The 14,925-nt window shown below is 35.0% G+C and overlaps 1 protein-coding gene across 1 annotated transcript in view; it reads left to right on the forward strand.

Moving 5' to 3' along the window:
* RICTOR (RPTOR independent companion of MTOR complex 2) overlaps nt 1–14,925 on the forward strand; it is a 76,426-nt gene that overhangs the window by 40,583 nt on the left and 20,918 nt on the right. The window contains exons 16-26 of the mRNA XM_058864337.1: nt 781–881; nt 2,426–2,588; nt 2,985–3,086; nt 5,464–5,510; nt 8,272–8,407; nt 8,963–9,162; nt 10,144–10,270; nt 11,482–11,646; nt 12,090–12,166; nt 12,301–12,379; nt 13,243–13,352. Coding sequence (XP_058720320.1) covers nt 781–881; nt 2,426–2,588; nt 2,985–3,086; nt 5,464–5,510; nt 8,272–8,407; nt 8,963–9,162; nt 10,144–10,270; nt 11,482–11,646; nt 12,090–12,166; nt 12,301–12,379; nt 13,243–13,352 — 1,307 coding nt within the window. The remainder of the gene's footprint in view (nt 1–780; nt 882–2,425; nt 2,589–2,984; nt 3,087–5,463; nt 5,511–8,271; nt 8,408–8,962; nt 9,163–10,143; nt 10,271–11,481; nt 11,647–12,089; nt 12,167–12,300; nt 12,380–13,242; nt 13,353–14,925) is intronic.

The following is a 14,925-nucleotide window of genomic DNA, read 5'->3' on the forward strand; positions in this document are numbered from 1 at the left end:
TGTACTGAGATGATGATACTCTTTTCATAAAGGCTCCAGTGCTACATTTCAGCCTTCATTTTTTATAATGTTGTACGCTGTTTTTTGGTTTCCTGAATGCTTTTGAATGGGAGTGATTGTTAACTCACATTAGAGTGCTGTAAAGCACATATAGTTTTTGATTTTCTGAAGAGATGATCTGTTAATTGGATATGAGTATTGTTTCTCAAAAACTGAAAAAAAAACCACTTACGTAGAACACTGATTATTTAGTGTTTGGAAATGTAACTAATTTCTTTATCTTCTTGTTCTCTAGTTTCCAGAAATATTTTCAGAACCACATATGTTTATTAAAAGCAGTTAAATGTCTAGTAACTTAGAATGTTATCTTAATTAATCAAGGTTTTTTGTGCAGTAATGCTTTAGTAGAAATCATCAGCTTTGATTTGATTTCTGATTTTAGGGTTTTTTTTGTACTTTTGCACATGACATAAGCATATCTGATGCTTTGCAAGTTTTTGCATGTTACAACTTAAACTCCAATGGAAACAATATGTCCTACAAAACTCTGAAATTGTTTGAAATTACTTTCTAGTGTAATTTAGGTTGATTGGTTAGATCACCAATTCAAAATGGTGAGTGTAATTATGCTCGGACATAATTAAAAGGTAATTTTGTTGTCATAAATTTCTGAAAAACTTGCGAAAAGTGGTAGAGTCTTTAAATGTTGATTGTAAAAAGATGGATGAAATTGTTGTAATAAGTTATTCTAACTGGACTTTTTTTGGTTTTTTTTTGTAGGCAAACACAATTCTTCCTCATTCTCACAGCCATCACTTGCACTGCTTACCAACACTGATGAATATGGCAGCATCCTTTGATATCATGAAAGAGAAAAGACTGTAAGAATTCTGTGTTACATTTGAAAACATAAAGTTCTGTCACAAAATGCCATCTTCTGGTACTAAAGTACTCAGTATCTTCTGGGTACTTTACATAATTGAAACTTCCTAATGGATGAAGTAAAATAATTTGATAAATTCACATGTCTTTAATATGTATTTCTTCAACTTTGTGTTCTTAGTTGCTTTTCTTTGTAGAAGACAAATTGAGTGTGTTGAGGCTTCTTTCACTTGTAAAAATGTATTTGTAAATTACTCTTGCCATTTCTGATGTCTTGTCAGATCTGTATTCTGATCAATGCATCATAATGTTCTGTCTTTCATTGTGTTCTCTGATAAATTACAGCATTTTTCCAAACTGCTACTGTGAGATGATAAGTGCTGCTTGTAGAGAACTTCCTAAAAGTGTAGTGCTCTTCTGTTTTTTAGTTTTGAAGGTTTTATATATGTCAGTGGAAAACTTTGATATGCATTAACACCATTAGTTTTCCAGAAAGGCATATCTGAAATTTCAGGACAGGATATTTCACATGGCCAAAGTGTGGGGTGAAGGAACAGATAAAGAGCACAAGACAGATATTTCTGTGTTGCTTGGAATTGTGCTTTTTACCATTTCTGGACATACCTGATACTGTAGTAAGAATTCCCATTTCTGTTGAAAGGAGGTGATTTTTTAGAAGTAGTTTTTTTTATTTGAGGATCTTGGCATTGGTCAGCACTGTGCACTGTTTTATAGTCTGAAATACTGTAATCTGTGTTACAAATTAAATTTAAATAATTTAGATAAGTGACCAAATTCAAAGGTATTTGTTTGAAAAGAAAATAAAAGCACTCTCCTACACTATGACAATTTTTGTTTATGGGGAAGAAAGACTTAACTCCTCGTTTTTAGACTTCCTTTATTTGCTCAGTAGGTGGGGTTTTTTTTCTGCTGCCACTGTTTGTAATTAACTGTTTTTACCCTTGTCAGCTGTCATTTATGTTACTCCCTGTCTTTTCCCAGAAAACAGAAGCATGCTGTTTCTGAACCGTTTAGATAGGAGAGCAGGAAGTGTACTGTTGATACTCCTGCCACCCTTGCAGGGAGGTGGGGCAGGGATGAGACTGTATGAGAGATGCTTTCTTACTCTACATTGAATTTAGCACTCTCCACTACCAACTTTACTGCAGGATATTGATCTACTGTGACATCTCACAATGGAAATCAACTTAAAACTTTCCAGTATCCTCTGTGAACTGTGACAAACACCACTAATTGCAGAGCACAAGAAAAGGATATCCTTATCAGTAAGGATAATACTTCAGTGCTAGAAACTCTAAAAGATAATTTTCTGTATCATTTCAATATAGGACTGAGTCTTTTGGATGTATAAAAATGTGTCTCAAGAAAATAATTTTTTTTTGGTTCAGAATTGTTGGTCAGATCTCTCTTGAATTGGTTACTCAGGAGGTAGTGGTCCTCTTTAGTCTGTTAACAATTGCCAAATACTAATTATAACCTCTTTTTTTTCTATTTTTCTATTTCTATTTTTTTTTTCTATTAGGCGAGCAAGTGCAGCACTTAACTGCTTAAAACGTTTTCATGAGATGAAGAAAAGAGGCCCTAAACCTTACAGCCTCCATTTAGATCATATTATTCAGAAAGCAATCTCAACGCACCAAAAAAGGGATCAGTACCGTGTGCAGAAAGACATTTTTATTTTAAAGGTATCATGATAATTCATTTTTCAAACCTGAATTTGGCACTGTGTTCTGGAAACTTGGATCATACTCCTCAAGCTTCACTCAGTGTAATTCAGAATAATTTGTGTGATTCTTTGTAGTAATTTTTTTATCTCATTTGTCCTGCGGGTACTTGTGGATACTAAATTGCATTTCCAGAAATTGAGAAATGAAATTCCAATAACTTTTAATGCTTTTTCTGACCAGTTGTGATCTCTTAGGTTCTTAATGCAGTACTGTAACCATACAATTTACCTTCAAGTGCACGTTACTGTGAAACACAGCCCTTTTCATGATTTTTGCATGAGCAGTAAGTACTTCATTTGACTGAAAAAGTTGATGCAGGGAAACCTGTTGTAATTTTTCATGTCTCTATTCCAGGATACAGAAGAAGCACTCATCATGAATCTTCGAGACAGCCAAGTTCTCAATCACAAAGAGAATCTTGACTGGAATTGGAATCTAATAGGGACCATACTGAAGGTGAGCTTACAAAGGCCATGATAATACGTTGAACAAATTGTTTGGGGAAATAGTCTGTATCATATATGAGATTTGACTTTCTAATATTAGTTCCAGAGTACATCTAATAATTTGTTTTATTTCAGGAAATTAGAATCTCCTGGGTTTAGTCAGTGCTCCTTTAGTCTCTTTATATAAAACCCTTAAACTATATTCAAAAACGTACAATAATTAAATTCACAGTTTTCCTAAGAAACACTTAATAAATGTTATATGTCTTTATTTTTATAGAAATCAACTTCATAGAACTAGGTATATTGCCTTTAAAGCTGCTAGTACTTCAGACTTCAGGGGGATACTACTATGTTCAAATTCATAGCAGGTTTTTTTATAATAATGTGAGCTGAAGGTTATAGTAAGAGGCTTCTAGATCAAAATTCAGATGTTTAGACTGAACCATGTATGAAAACTTCGCTGAATGTTTTGAACTAATGGAAATACTTCTTTAGTATCGATTTTATTACAGAATTAATTTCTCTTTACATTATAAAGGAAATACCTAATGGCGTGAGGGGCATTGTTTTAAATATATTTAAATACATTAAATATATTTAATGCAAAGATTTTAATACACTGCCTCTTTTTGTAAGCAGAAAATATACTTTGCTTGACTAAAAAAACTTTCTGAGTACTTAATATAGTCTTCGAACCAAAATTGCTCCAAGATGTTATTCTGTGCATCAAAGTCATCCTTTAGCTGAGTAGCATTCTTTTACTGTCTTCTTTACTGTGTTGTTACAAAGATGGTGAAAGTACAAAAAAGGATTAATGGTGACAGTCATAATCAAAACTATGTTGTTTTTTTTGAGAAAAAGAAAAGAAACTAAATATTTCTGTGCCTTTTTTTCAGGGACCGATAAAGTTGAAAGAGCAAGAATCTGTCTGGTATAAAGACCTGAATATGTATATGACAGTAGCTTTGCTCCACCAGATTTCACTGTTTACAGACTTTTTTACTGCCATCATAAGATTTACGGGGTTGCTAGATAACTATTAGTCGTAGATACTTTTATCTTTGACTCAATATTAAAGATATTATCAGAAAACTGTTTTTCAGAATCTCACAGTTAATTAGTCTGTATAGTATTTTGACAGTGGAAGCCTTATGTAATTGACTTCTTTGGGTTTTCTTAAACTGAAATTTTTGTCAAACAGCCAGTTTCTCTGCCCTCTCAGACCTCCCCAGCAATGTACTTTCTAGTGTCCTGTCAAAGAGTTCCTAATGTCTGAAAACTGGGGACTTCTTTCTAAATGAGAAGTGTGTGTGTTTTCTGGCTTACTTCTAACCATTTCTGTTCCTGTGTAACACCAGCATAAACTGAGATAATCTTACCACATTGGTTGTCTTTAGTCCTCTAAATGACCAGGATCTAGATTCCAGTGTCTGAAATTTGTTATCTCATGTGGCTGCTCACCTCCCCCTTGTCTTGTTGCAGCCTTTTATGTGTGGAGCATCAGCTCTCTAACCACCTCATTGTGTGCATCTCAGGTGGTGCCTTACTGCCTTTTTTCGCTTACTCAGCTTGCTGTCTAAGCTGCTAAAAGAGCAGCAGAAGTGTCAGCCTCATCGGTATCTGGCACTGTTAATTGGTGTAGTCAATTTTACTAATCATTAACTAGTGCAGTGTGTATCTAAATACTGGAATACCAACTGGAAATGTAGAACTGTGTCACGTAGATAGGAAAGAAGAAAGTTTGATGCACTTTTCCATTCCTGACAGGAAGATATTCACTGGTAGCAACATAAAGAAATCTGAAGCCACAGAGACAACAGATGGCTTTAAAAACAGGAAAATGTAATGGGAAGGAAGAATAGATCCTGAAGAGAATATTACTTTTCATGTGGTCCTTCTTAATATATCTTACAAAGTATCAACAAAGTTTAATTTTTTATTTCAATACCATTTTAATAAGCAGCATAGAAGTGATCTGTAACAGAATAATGATTACTTTCAAACCAAATCTGATGAATATTAAAAACAGCATCCAAAAATTATTTCCCTGTAATGCATATCAAATTTTTTGTTATTTGCAGAAAAGAAACTAAGCAAAATTGCATATTTTTCATCAGCTTCTCATAGTTTTTTGTTTTCATTTCTTGTACATGTAGCATGTGACCAACATTCCCTGTCCTTCTCTAGAAAAAAAACCTGAGCAATTCTTGAAGCAGGCAGTGTGGGCTTTTCAATAAAATAATGTCTTTTTTAAGATGTAACATTAGGTGCAAGAAAACCTTTTAATTATTAGGTAAATACAACTGATAGAAATAAGTGAATTTTAGTGACTGATTAAGGACTGATGTACAAGTTTCATATGCTATATTCACTGTTTTTCCTAGTGGCCAAATATAAACCTAAGGAACTACAAAGATGAGCAGTTGCACAGGTATGTAAAAATTATGTAGACTTTCTTTGAAGAAAGACGTTTGGAAGACTGGTTTTTACTATTGCAATAAAATATTCCCTAGATGTATCACATTTTTAAAACTTAATCTATAGATAAGAAGTTAAGGTGTAAATTTGGATAATTAAATTGCAGTATTTGAGTTCAATAAATAAGTGTTTAAGCTTCTTTTCTATGTACAGGTACTTCATATATTCAGTCCTTTAGGAATCATACCACCTTTGCAAATGCTAAATTTACTTTTAAACCTTGGAAATGTTACTGCTTAGTATTTCAAAGAGTAAGGTTTAATGTCAGAATTTGGAAAACTTTTACAGAATTAGGTCTATAGTTGCACAAGTTTTTGACTACAACTTTCATCAAAAACCAAGAAGAAATTATTTCTAGTTGCTGTTACTGGCAAGAGAAGCATGTGCCATTTGGGGAAAAAAAAATCAACCAACCAAACAAAAAACCTCCAGTACAGCACTGGTTCCTTTCATGTCTGTTGTCAGAGATTTTTATATTTTGTACCTGTCTGGTCATAGTGTTGCTAATTAGTTCTTGGATGTGCTTTTTAGCATGTGTTTCAGAAATAGATTACATTATTTTGAAGAATAGGTCTGTATTTGTGGGCATGCTTCCTGAAAAGCTGCTTCCTGAACTGGGGGAAACCCAAAAGATAGAATATATGCTGAAAGACTCATGTGGCTATGTTTTAAATTTCTACCAGAATGTAGTCAGGGTACTTTTATGAGTATTTACAGTATAGGCAGTAGTCCCATTGTTACCATAACCATAACTGAATTTTACATTAGTATTTTTTCTTGGTTTTCCTGGAACTTTAATTGCCAGTCTGTACTTTGAGATAAAGGATTATTTTCCAGATCTGGTAGTTTATAATATTGCTTCTCTAAAGCAGTGTCTGCAGTTCTGGCTGTGGCACCAACCCACACTCCTCAACCTACCTATGTAGGACAGTGTTCCTGTTCCACGGTTTTGTGCTGCACTCAAGTGTTGGTCAGTGCCTAAATAATTTAATTCTCAATAAACTGGGAAAATCTAGAATTGAATTGGTGTGAAGCTTCTATAGTTCATTGATCCTTTCTGCAGAATTGGGATGTTAATGGCTTTAAAATGCAGTTGTTCCTGTTTATTATAAGGAACTAAGCCCCAAATCCCCCAAATCTCTCTAGTTTCACTGCTAATGATACAAAATTTTCCACCACTTTGTTTTTCAAGGGTAAATTACATTTATTTCTCCTTCCATAAATTGATCTATTTTAATGTTAGTGTTGTTATGATGATCTTACAGCTGTTAAAGTGAAATTCCAGATATTTTTTAAAAGATTTCTTAATTTCATAGAGATACAGTTAATGCAGTGTATATAAACACACAGGATCACAGAATCATGAAGAACTGTTCACTGCTAAAGCATGTCTCCAAGTCCCATGTCTGTATGTCCTTTAAATATCTCTGGAGGAGGTGACTCCAGCAATTCCCTGGGCAGCCTGACCACTCTTTTAGTCCAGAAATTTCTCCTAATATCCTATGAAAACTTCCTTTGGGGCAACTTGAGGCCTTTTTCTTTAATTCTGTCATTTATCACTCGGGAGAAGACACCACCCCCACCTGGGTACAACATCTTGTAAGGGAGGTTGTAAAGAGCACTAAGGTCCCCTTGAGCCTCCTTTTCTCCAGGCTAAATACCCTCAGCTCCCTCAGCTGCTCCTCATTGGACTTGTGCTCCAGACCCTTCCTCAGTTCTGTTGCCATTCTCTGGAATCACTCCAGCAGCTCAGTGTCTTTCCCATAGTGAGGGGCCCCAAAACTGAACGTATGAATGTTGCTATTCACACATACATGCTTAAATGTACACATGGATACATACGTGTATAAATTTGTATGTCAGTATATATTTATGGCTAGTAACCCAGAATAAAATACATTTTACTTGACAAAACTCTGGTTTCCTTTGTCATGCATTCTGTGTTTGAAGTTAGTGCTAGTGGATTACTCTGACTTTTTCAAATACCAGTGCAGTTCGGTAATTGTTTTCTTAATGCCTGACATATCTATCTTCTGATGGAATATTTTGTGTTATTTTAAAGCACAAATACGTGTTTATTTTTTGAAGAATTTTTGAGAGGAGGATCTTTGCTGAAGAGTTATTCTTGTGATGCATAACTCAAGCTACATTTTTACTGTGATTTTAAAAAGTCTGAGAGTGTGTTAGCAGTCACTGTGTTATGCGTCAGAAAGTTGACTGGTTAAGTGAGGTGTTTGGAAACAGTGTTGCTGAATAAATGAGTCTTTTTCCTGTCAGAACACAAAAACGTGATTTTCCCAGTAGCAGTAACTATAATAGCTGAAGGCAACTCAGGTCACAAGTTTCTTTTTTAAGCTGTTTGTTACTCTAGATAATACCATCCTTGAAATTTGCCTCAGGATAAAATACAGCAGAGTAAATTATGATAATGAGAAGGAAGCTATAGCTTCTGAGAACATAGAGGTTTTAAGTTCCTTTGCTTCTATTAAGTCATGCTATAGAAAACCCCTTATAAGACACCGTACAGCAGCATCTCTGAAATTGTGTCTGGATGGAGTCACTGCTGTTACCTGATACTATTTTGATAAATTTTTAAGACCAACTGCTAAGAAACCAAGTTAAGTGTAACCCATTTTTTCTACTATCATCATTTTGTATTGTGAGACTGTCCTTGACATACTGAAAAATAGACAATTCTATTTTATTTTCTCTAGGTTTGTAAGGAGATTGCTGTATTTTTACAAGCCTAGCAGTAAACTCTATGCTAACCTGGATCTGGACTATGCCAAGGCAAAGCAGCTCACTGTTGTGGGTTGTCAATTTACTGAATTTCTTCTTGAATCAGAGGAGGTAAGAAATTTTCACCTACAAGACTGGAAGTGGAACAACTAGTCTTGCGGAATGCCACCTGGAAAAACCTTAATTTTTAGTAAAGACTTCTGAGATTTTGGGTGTTATATCTAAAATCACCAGTGTAATTAAGAAATACAGTGTGAAATATTGAGGAAGATGACTATTTATGCAGAAGTTTTATTAAATACAGCTTTGTTAAATGCAGCTAAGAGTTTGAAGGAATTGCTTTCATTATTTTTGCTGTGTATAACCTTCCTTTTCTAACTCATTCTTTAATGCTAAAGACTCCTATGCCCCAGGTCAGAGGAAAATGTCATTGAATAATACTTCGCCCTTTTCATGGAAAGGGAATGGGACTTAAGATGTCTTCATGCTTTGCTCCTTTTATTAGCCTTGAAACTTTTTCTTTAGTCTGAATTGTTTCCCAGCCTGTGTTTCTGTTTTGTGTCTGTGTTGTGCTTGTACATCTGAAGAAATTTAAAGTAATGATTTTCAGTAAAGAATAGGCACATTTCTGTCACTAACAGATGCTATTCCTCTTTATCTTGCTAGGATGGACAAGGTTACCTGGAGGAATTGGTTAAAGATATTGTACTCTGGCTCAACTCTTCATCAGGCATGAAACCTGAACGTAGTCTTCAGAATAATGGGTTACTAAATACCCTTAGTCAGCACTACTTCCTGTTTTTTGGTACTTTATCTTGTCATCCTCATGGAGTGAAAATGCTTGAGAAATGTAATGTGTTTCAGTGGTGAGTGCTTTTAATTGATTTGAATTGTGCTTTTAGTGTAGAATTAGTTATGCAAATTTTGAACTCTGTGTGATGGCCACCATTTGAAAAGCTGAAAACTTTAAGGTTATTTTGGTGTAGCTACAGGTTTAGGTCCCCATGTTTTTTTCTAGGGTCTTGTAGTCATTACTAAGCAGACGGGTAGTTATGGCATAAACAGCGTACTTTTTCGTATCTACACCTGTGTGATAGAGATGAGTAACAGGAAGGATTATAGTATACTGAAAAGTGTGGGGAAATAGAGAAACAAACAAAACTCAAACCACACAAACCATGGAAAAATGGAAGGTGCCATACTATTTGTGAAATGTTGATATATGTTGCACTTAAATCTTCACTCCGGTATATTTGAGTGAAGTTCTGAAGCTCAAAATTTTGTTCAGGTACAAATAAACATAGCTTCCTTTGGGAAGAAATTTACTAGTGACTAATACTAGTTTATCAACATAAAACAAACGTCAAGTAAAAATACAAATGTTTTAATGTACTCCTTTTTATCTTTTACTGTTGATTTTGTTGATTTTTAGAAAACAAGCTTTTTACTGGCTTCAGAACACTTGATATACAATAAAATCTGGACAGTTAATAGGACTAACTTAATGGCAAGCTTTATACACAATGTTGTACAATGAACAGTTGTTTACAGGGCTTAATGAGCATTAATTTTTATACTTATAAATCACTAATTATGCTGACAGAATTTTTACAGAGCATTTATAAAAGCTGTTGGTTTGGGGTTTTCCTCTTGCAGTATTTAATCCCTATTTGATTTTACAGTTATAGCAATTATAAGTTACTCCATTTTATACAAGAACATACCGTGTATTCCACACTTACAGTAATAGAAGTATAATTCAAAGTACTTCAGTTTAAATTATTGATGGTTCAAGTGGGTTCAGATCCTAATTTTGTTTTCTTTTTCCTCCCCTGCCTTGCCTCCAGTCTTCTTAATCTTTGTTCTTTGAAGAACCAAGATCACTTGCTAAAATTGACTGTTTCTAGTCTGGATTATAGCAGAGATGGATTGGCAAGAGTCATCCTTTCTAAAATCCTGACAGCAGCTACTGATGTAAGTTCAGTTCAATTTATGTTCCTTTGTTATTGCCCTCTACACATTTCTTTTATTATTCAAGGTGTATGACTTTATTTTTAAGCTGTTATATATGAAAGGATTCTCATTTTTGTATTCAGCGAAATGAAACTCCTACAAGTGTAGCTTTTGAATATGTTGTGAACTTCATACCCTGTATTGTATTTGTGGTCAAGAAATTAAATCCTTCAAATAGAGCTTTCTCTCATGTATTATTTGATATGTATGTTATTGTTTAGGTCAGTGGCATCTTGAATCAATTCTGAAGGCATTGTCACAAACAGAAATCTGTATTTGTAGCAGCACTAACCTTATGTTAGCCTTCTAGGAGTAGAGACTATTCTGATAATGATTTAGGTTAACCAGTGTGTTGGAACTAAGTAGATGCTGTAGCTGCTGGAATGAGGGATTAGCTCAGATATAGGCATTGGGATTTGTTCTTCTGAATCAAAAAAGTTGAATAGGAATAAAAAAATATAGTTACATGGATTTGGGAGAGGAAACTCTTGACTTTGAAGGTAACATTGTTAGACAAGCAAGCACTGATGTCAGGGAGATAGGTGACAAGAAGTTGAAATATAACTAGGAAAGAATGTTCATGACTTCAAATGAAGTAGTTTCTGTCATCAACAGAGTATGTTCTAGAGTCGATACAAGAGAGAGAAATGTAGGTACTAGCTTTAAATGTCTGTTTTGGAAGAGGAGGACAAACTGAGGATGTTTCTTAGGATAAAGAATGGAGTATGAAAGTATGAAGATGGTTGAAGGAATGACTCATTGAAAGATGAAACTGCCTACTGACTAATTTTTTTTTAATTGGCTTCTAAATTCACTTCAAAAGATATAACAGTAATAATAAATTAATATATAAGATATAAATATAAAATATAATTATTGTATCTTATAAAAGAAGATATAATAATACTACAGTTAAAAAAGATATAGGATTGGATGCTTACAATGGCAAATTTACTTGTGATCTTAGATTCAATGTTCCCATTTGCTAAGATAGAAACAGCTCTGTAATAAATGGTAATTTTAATAGATAAGGTATGTATCACAATTGCTCATTGCAAAATAGTAAGTTTTGATAAATAAAAGTGATTGAAAGGCATTTTTAGGAGTTGTAAATCATTATTTGTGTTAGTAATTTTTCTTTTATTCAAGAGAACATTTTCCTTACTTTGCAGAGCTGCAGGTTGTATGCAACAAAACACTTAAGAGTGTTGCTGAGAGCTAATGTAGAGTTCTTCAGCAACTGGGGGATTGAGTTACTGGTGACCCAGTTACATGATAAAAATAAAACTATTTCTTCTGAGGCACTTGATATTCTAGATGAGGCGTGTGAAGACAAGGTGAGCACCCCTTCTCTTTTTAACCTCTTTTTGGTATGCTGCTCTTAAGCTCTTGCCTACCCCCTTCCCTAGTAGCAAAGTACACATATGCAAGAAGCTACTGATGGGTTTCCTGTTTCAATTGTCATTGATGGACTTAAAATAGTTTGTAAGACCCCTTTGATGAAACTATTGCAATATTACTTAAAAGAAAACATAGACTTCTGGATTATGCCTGTATTTAGATATGGATTTCAACTTCTTTTGTTCGTTATACTTCTTGTGAAGTAATTTATATTTAGTGACGAGATACATAAAATTGATAAAATTAGGATTAAGTTGGAATTTGTTACTTCTTTTGAAACACTTGCTGCTTCATTGCAGGCAGAGTTTTGTCGTTATTGCAGTTTTCAGATATATTTTATATAGTGCTCAAATACTCTTTGTGTTCTTAATTATTTTAGGCCAATCTTCATGCCCTTATCCAAATGAAACCAGCTCTTTCTCATCTTGGAGATAAGGGCTTGCTTCTGCTCCTAAGGTAAATATTGAATATGCTATTTGATTTCATACTGTGGAAACAAATAAGTGTTCTTTTTATTCAAACTCTGGGATTTGTTGTAATTGTTGTTTTAATTGTTGAAATTAGAATGTGAACTGTCTGTTTTCTTACAGATTTCTGTCCATCCCAAAGGGGTTTTCATATCTAAATGAAAGAGGTTATGTAACAAAACAGATGGAAAAGTGGCAAAAGGTAATGCTAAGAAGATGTTAGCTAGATATTAGGAGGAATGGTGTAAATGTGCAGATTTAGAACAGAGATTCTTTTAAATAATTGCATTTTTATGTACTTGTAAAGCTTATGCAAATACATTGATTACATCAGTGACATAATGTTTTTGCTGGAAAAGGTTGACAGAGATTGACAGTTCCATGGCTTCTCTGTACATGTATGCTTTTGATTTACCAAGATGCTTATATAATTTTGGTATTTTAGCAAATATTTCAGGAGTCTAGTAACTTTCTAAAATAGGTTGTTGTGGAAGGTCATTATCTAACGAAGAGTGGAAAGGAATGCTACTTTTCAAGATACCTCTGGTTGTTGGTAATTAAAGTTAAACCTGGAACTCATGAAGACAGAATTGGCTGATGCTGTTAGGAAGAGGAACACAAGACTACTAAGAAAAATTCATTATTGTCATAACTTGAATAAAACTCTCCATATGTTACTTTGGTTTTGTAACTGATTATAAGAGTTTGGTCTCATTCCTGTTGGCAACTTTTTTAGTAAAGTGTCACTTGTCAAGGAGTACTGAAATCCATGTTGATCTATTGAAATGATTTGAGTTTGTCAGATGTGAAGGATTTCTTTCTTCCTTTTTTAACAAATTCCCTGAAATAATTATGAAATCAATTGTTGACTCTGCAAACTCATTATATGTGTGAAGTGCATTAATTTTCTTGAGTCCCACTGTCAGATCATAAAAAAATTCAGCATTTCATAAGGATTTTTAGTTTTTCAATTAATTTTCAATTATTTCTTCCTTGTGAAGGCTCATGCTATAACACCATAAACCACTAAATGTACTGTGTCAACCCTCGTCTGTCTTCTCACAGGAATATAACTTAAAATATGTTGAATTGATTGAAGAACAGCTTAATGAAGCACTTACAACATATCGCAAACCTGTTGATGGGGATAACTATGTTCGTCGGAGCAACCAAAGGTAAATTCAGGAAAATGTGTTTTGAGGCACAAGCTGGTGGGGCTGATCAGGAGTAACCTGAAATGTATGAGGGAAAGGAGTACTGACAGGATTTCAGTTTATTCTGCTCCTGGAGCAGTACATCAGCGTGATATGAGAAACACGCACAGGGTGAACCGGATGTGTTGCTTGGCTCCCAGAATTTTAATATAATTCATTTCAGAGCTTTTATATAATTAGTTTTAGAGCTTTAATAGAATTCATTTTATTAAGACTTGGTGGATTGAGTCCCATGATTGGAGTGCTGGAATGGAGGGCTACAGGATTTTCAGGAGGGATGGACAAATGAATGTGTCACTCTATATGAGGAAGAGGTTTGATTATACAGCCCTTGCAGTTAGTGGTGATGTGGTTGAGAACCTCTGGGTGAGGATTAAGGGGATGGAAAAAAAGGAAATGATGTAGTGGGTGTCTGCTACTGATTGTTCAGCCAGAATGCTGGTTCTGATGAGTCATTCTAGAGACAATTAGGAGAAACTTCTGGATCAGTAGCTCTTGTTCTTATGTGCTTCCTGTGGAAGATTTCAGCTTCCAGGCATTGACTGCAAATACTGCAGTGCAATGACAAGCAGCCTTGGAAATTCTTTGTAGGTGAAAGTCTGTAGGAGATACCTTCTTTTTACAGGTACTCAATGAGCCAACTAGGAAAGATGCCCTCCTCAGATTGCTGTTTGTGAATACAGGGCTTGTAGGAGATGTGATGGAGGGGGCTTCTCTAGGCCACAGTGATCGTGGCATGGTTGAGTTTAAAATTTCCAATGTAATGAGAAAAAGCACAGCAGACTTGCTACCCAGGGCTTCAGGAGAGCGAACTTGGGGAGCTACTTTAGCAGAGTACATTTTTGAGGTCCAAGGAGTCCAGAAGTGCTGGTCTGTCTTCAGGAACTATCTTTTAGAAGCACAGGAGTAGGCAATCTCACGGTGTTGTAAGTCAAGCAAGCAGGGCAAAAGACCGCCTTGGCTGAACAGGGAGCTCCTCATGGAGCTCAAGAGGAAAAGGAAAATACATTATCTCTAGAAGGTCACCCTTCACAGGGAGACTATAAAACTGTCATTCACATAAGCAGGGAGAAGGCACAAAAGGCCAAAGGTCATTCATGTCTGAAACTGAGCAGTGTTTTGTCATACAACAAGAAAGAGGAGGTATGAAGAAAACACTGGATCAGTACTTTCTGAAGATGGTCACCTGACTTACAGGGATGAAGAAAAAGCAGAGATTAATTAAAATCCTGTGGTTTTTTTACCTCAGTCTTTAGCAATATTGATAGACCTTGGGCTGCCTGGTTCCCTGAGCCAAAGGTTCACAAATGCGGAAACTGTGGCTTTCCATTTGTGGACACTAACATTGTAAGGGACCATCTGTACCAGCTGAATGTTTACCAGGTCATGGGGCCTGGTCCCCACCAGGCTGAGGGACTAACCTCATCAGTACTAGCCCACCAGCACTGAGGGAGCTAGCAGATGTTGTATCAGGACCCATCTCTTATCTACCAAAAGTCTTGTGAGTCTAGGGAAGTCTCTGCTGATTGGAATC

Source organism: Poecile atricapillus, chromosome Z, assembly GCF_030490865.1.
Source record: "Poecile atricapillus isolate bPoeAtr1 chromosome Z, bPoeAtr1.hap1, whole genome shotgun sequence".
In the NCBI taxonomy this organism is placed as follows: domain Eukaryota; kingdom Metazoa; phylum Chordata; class Aves; order Passeriformes; family Paridae; genus Poecile; species Poecile atricapillus.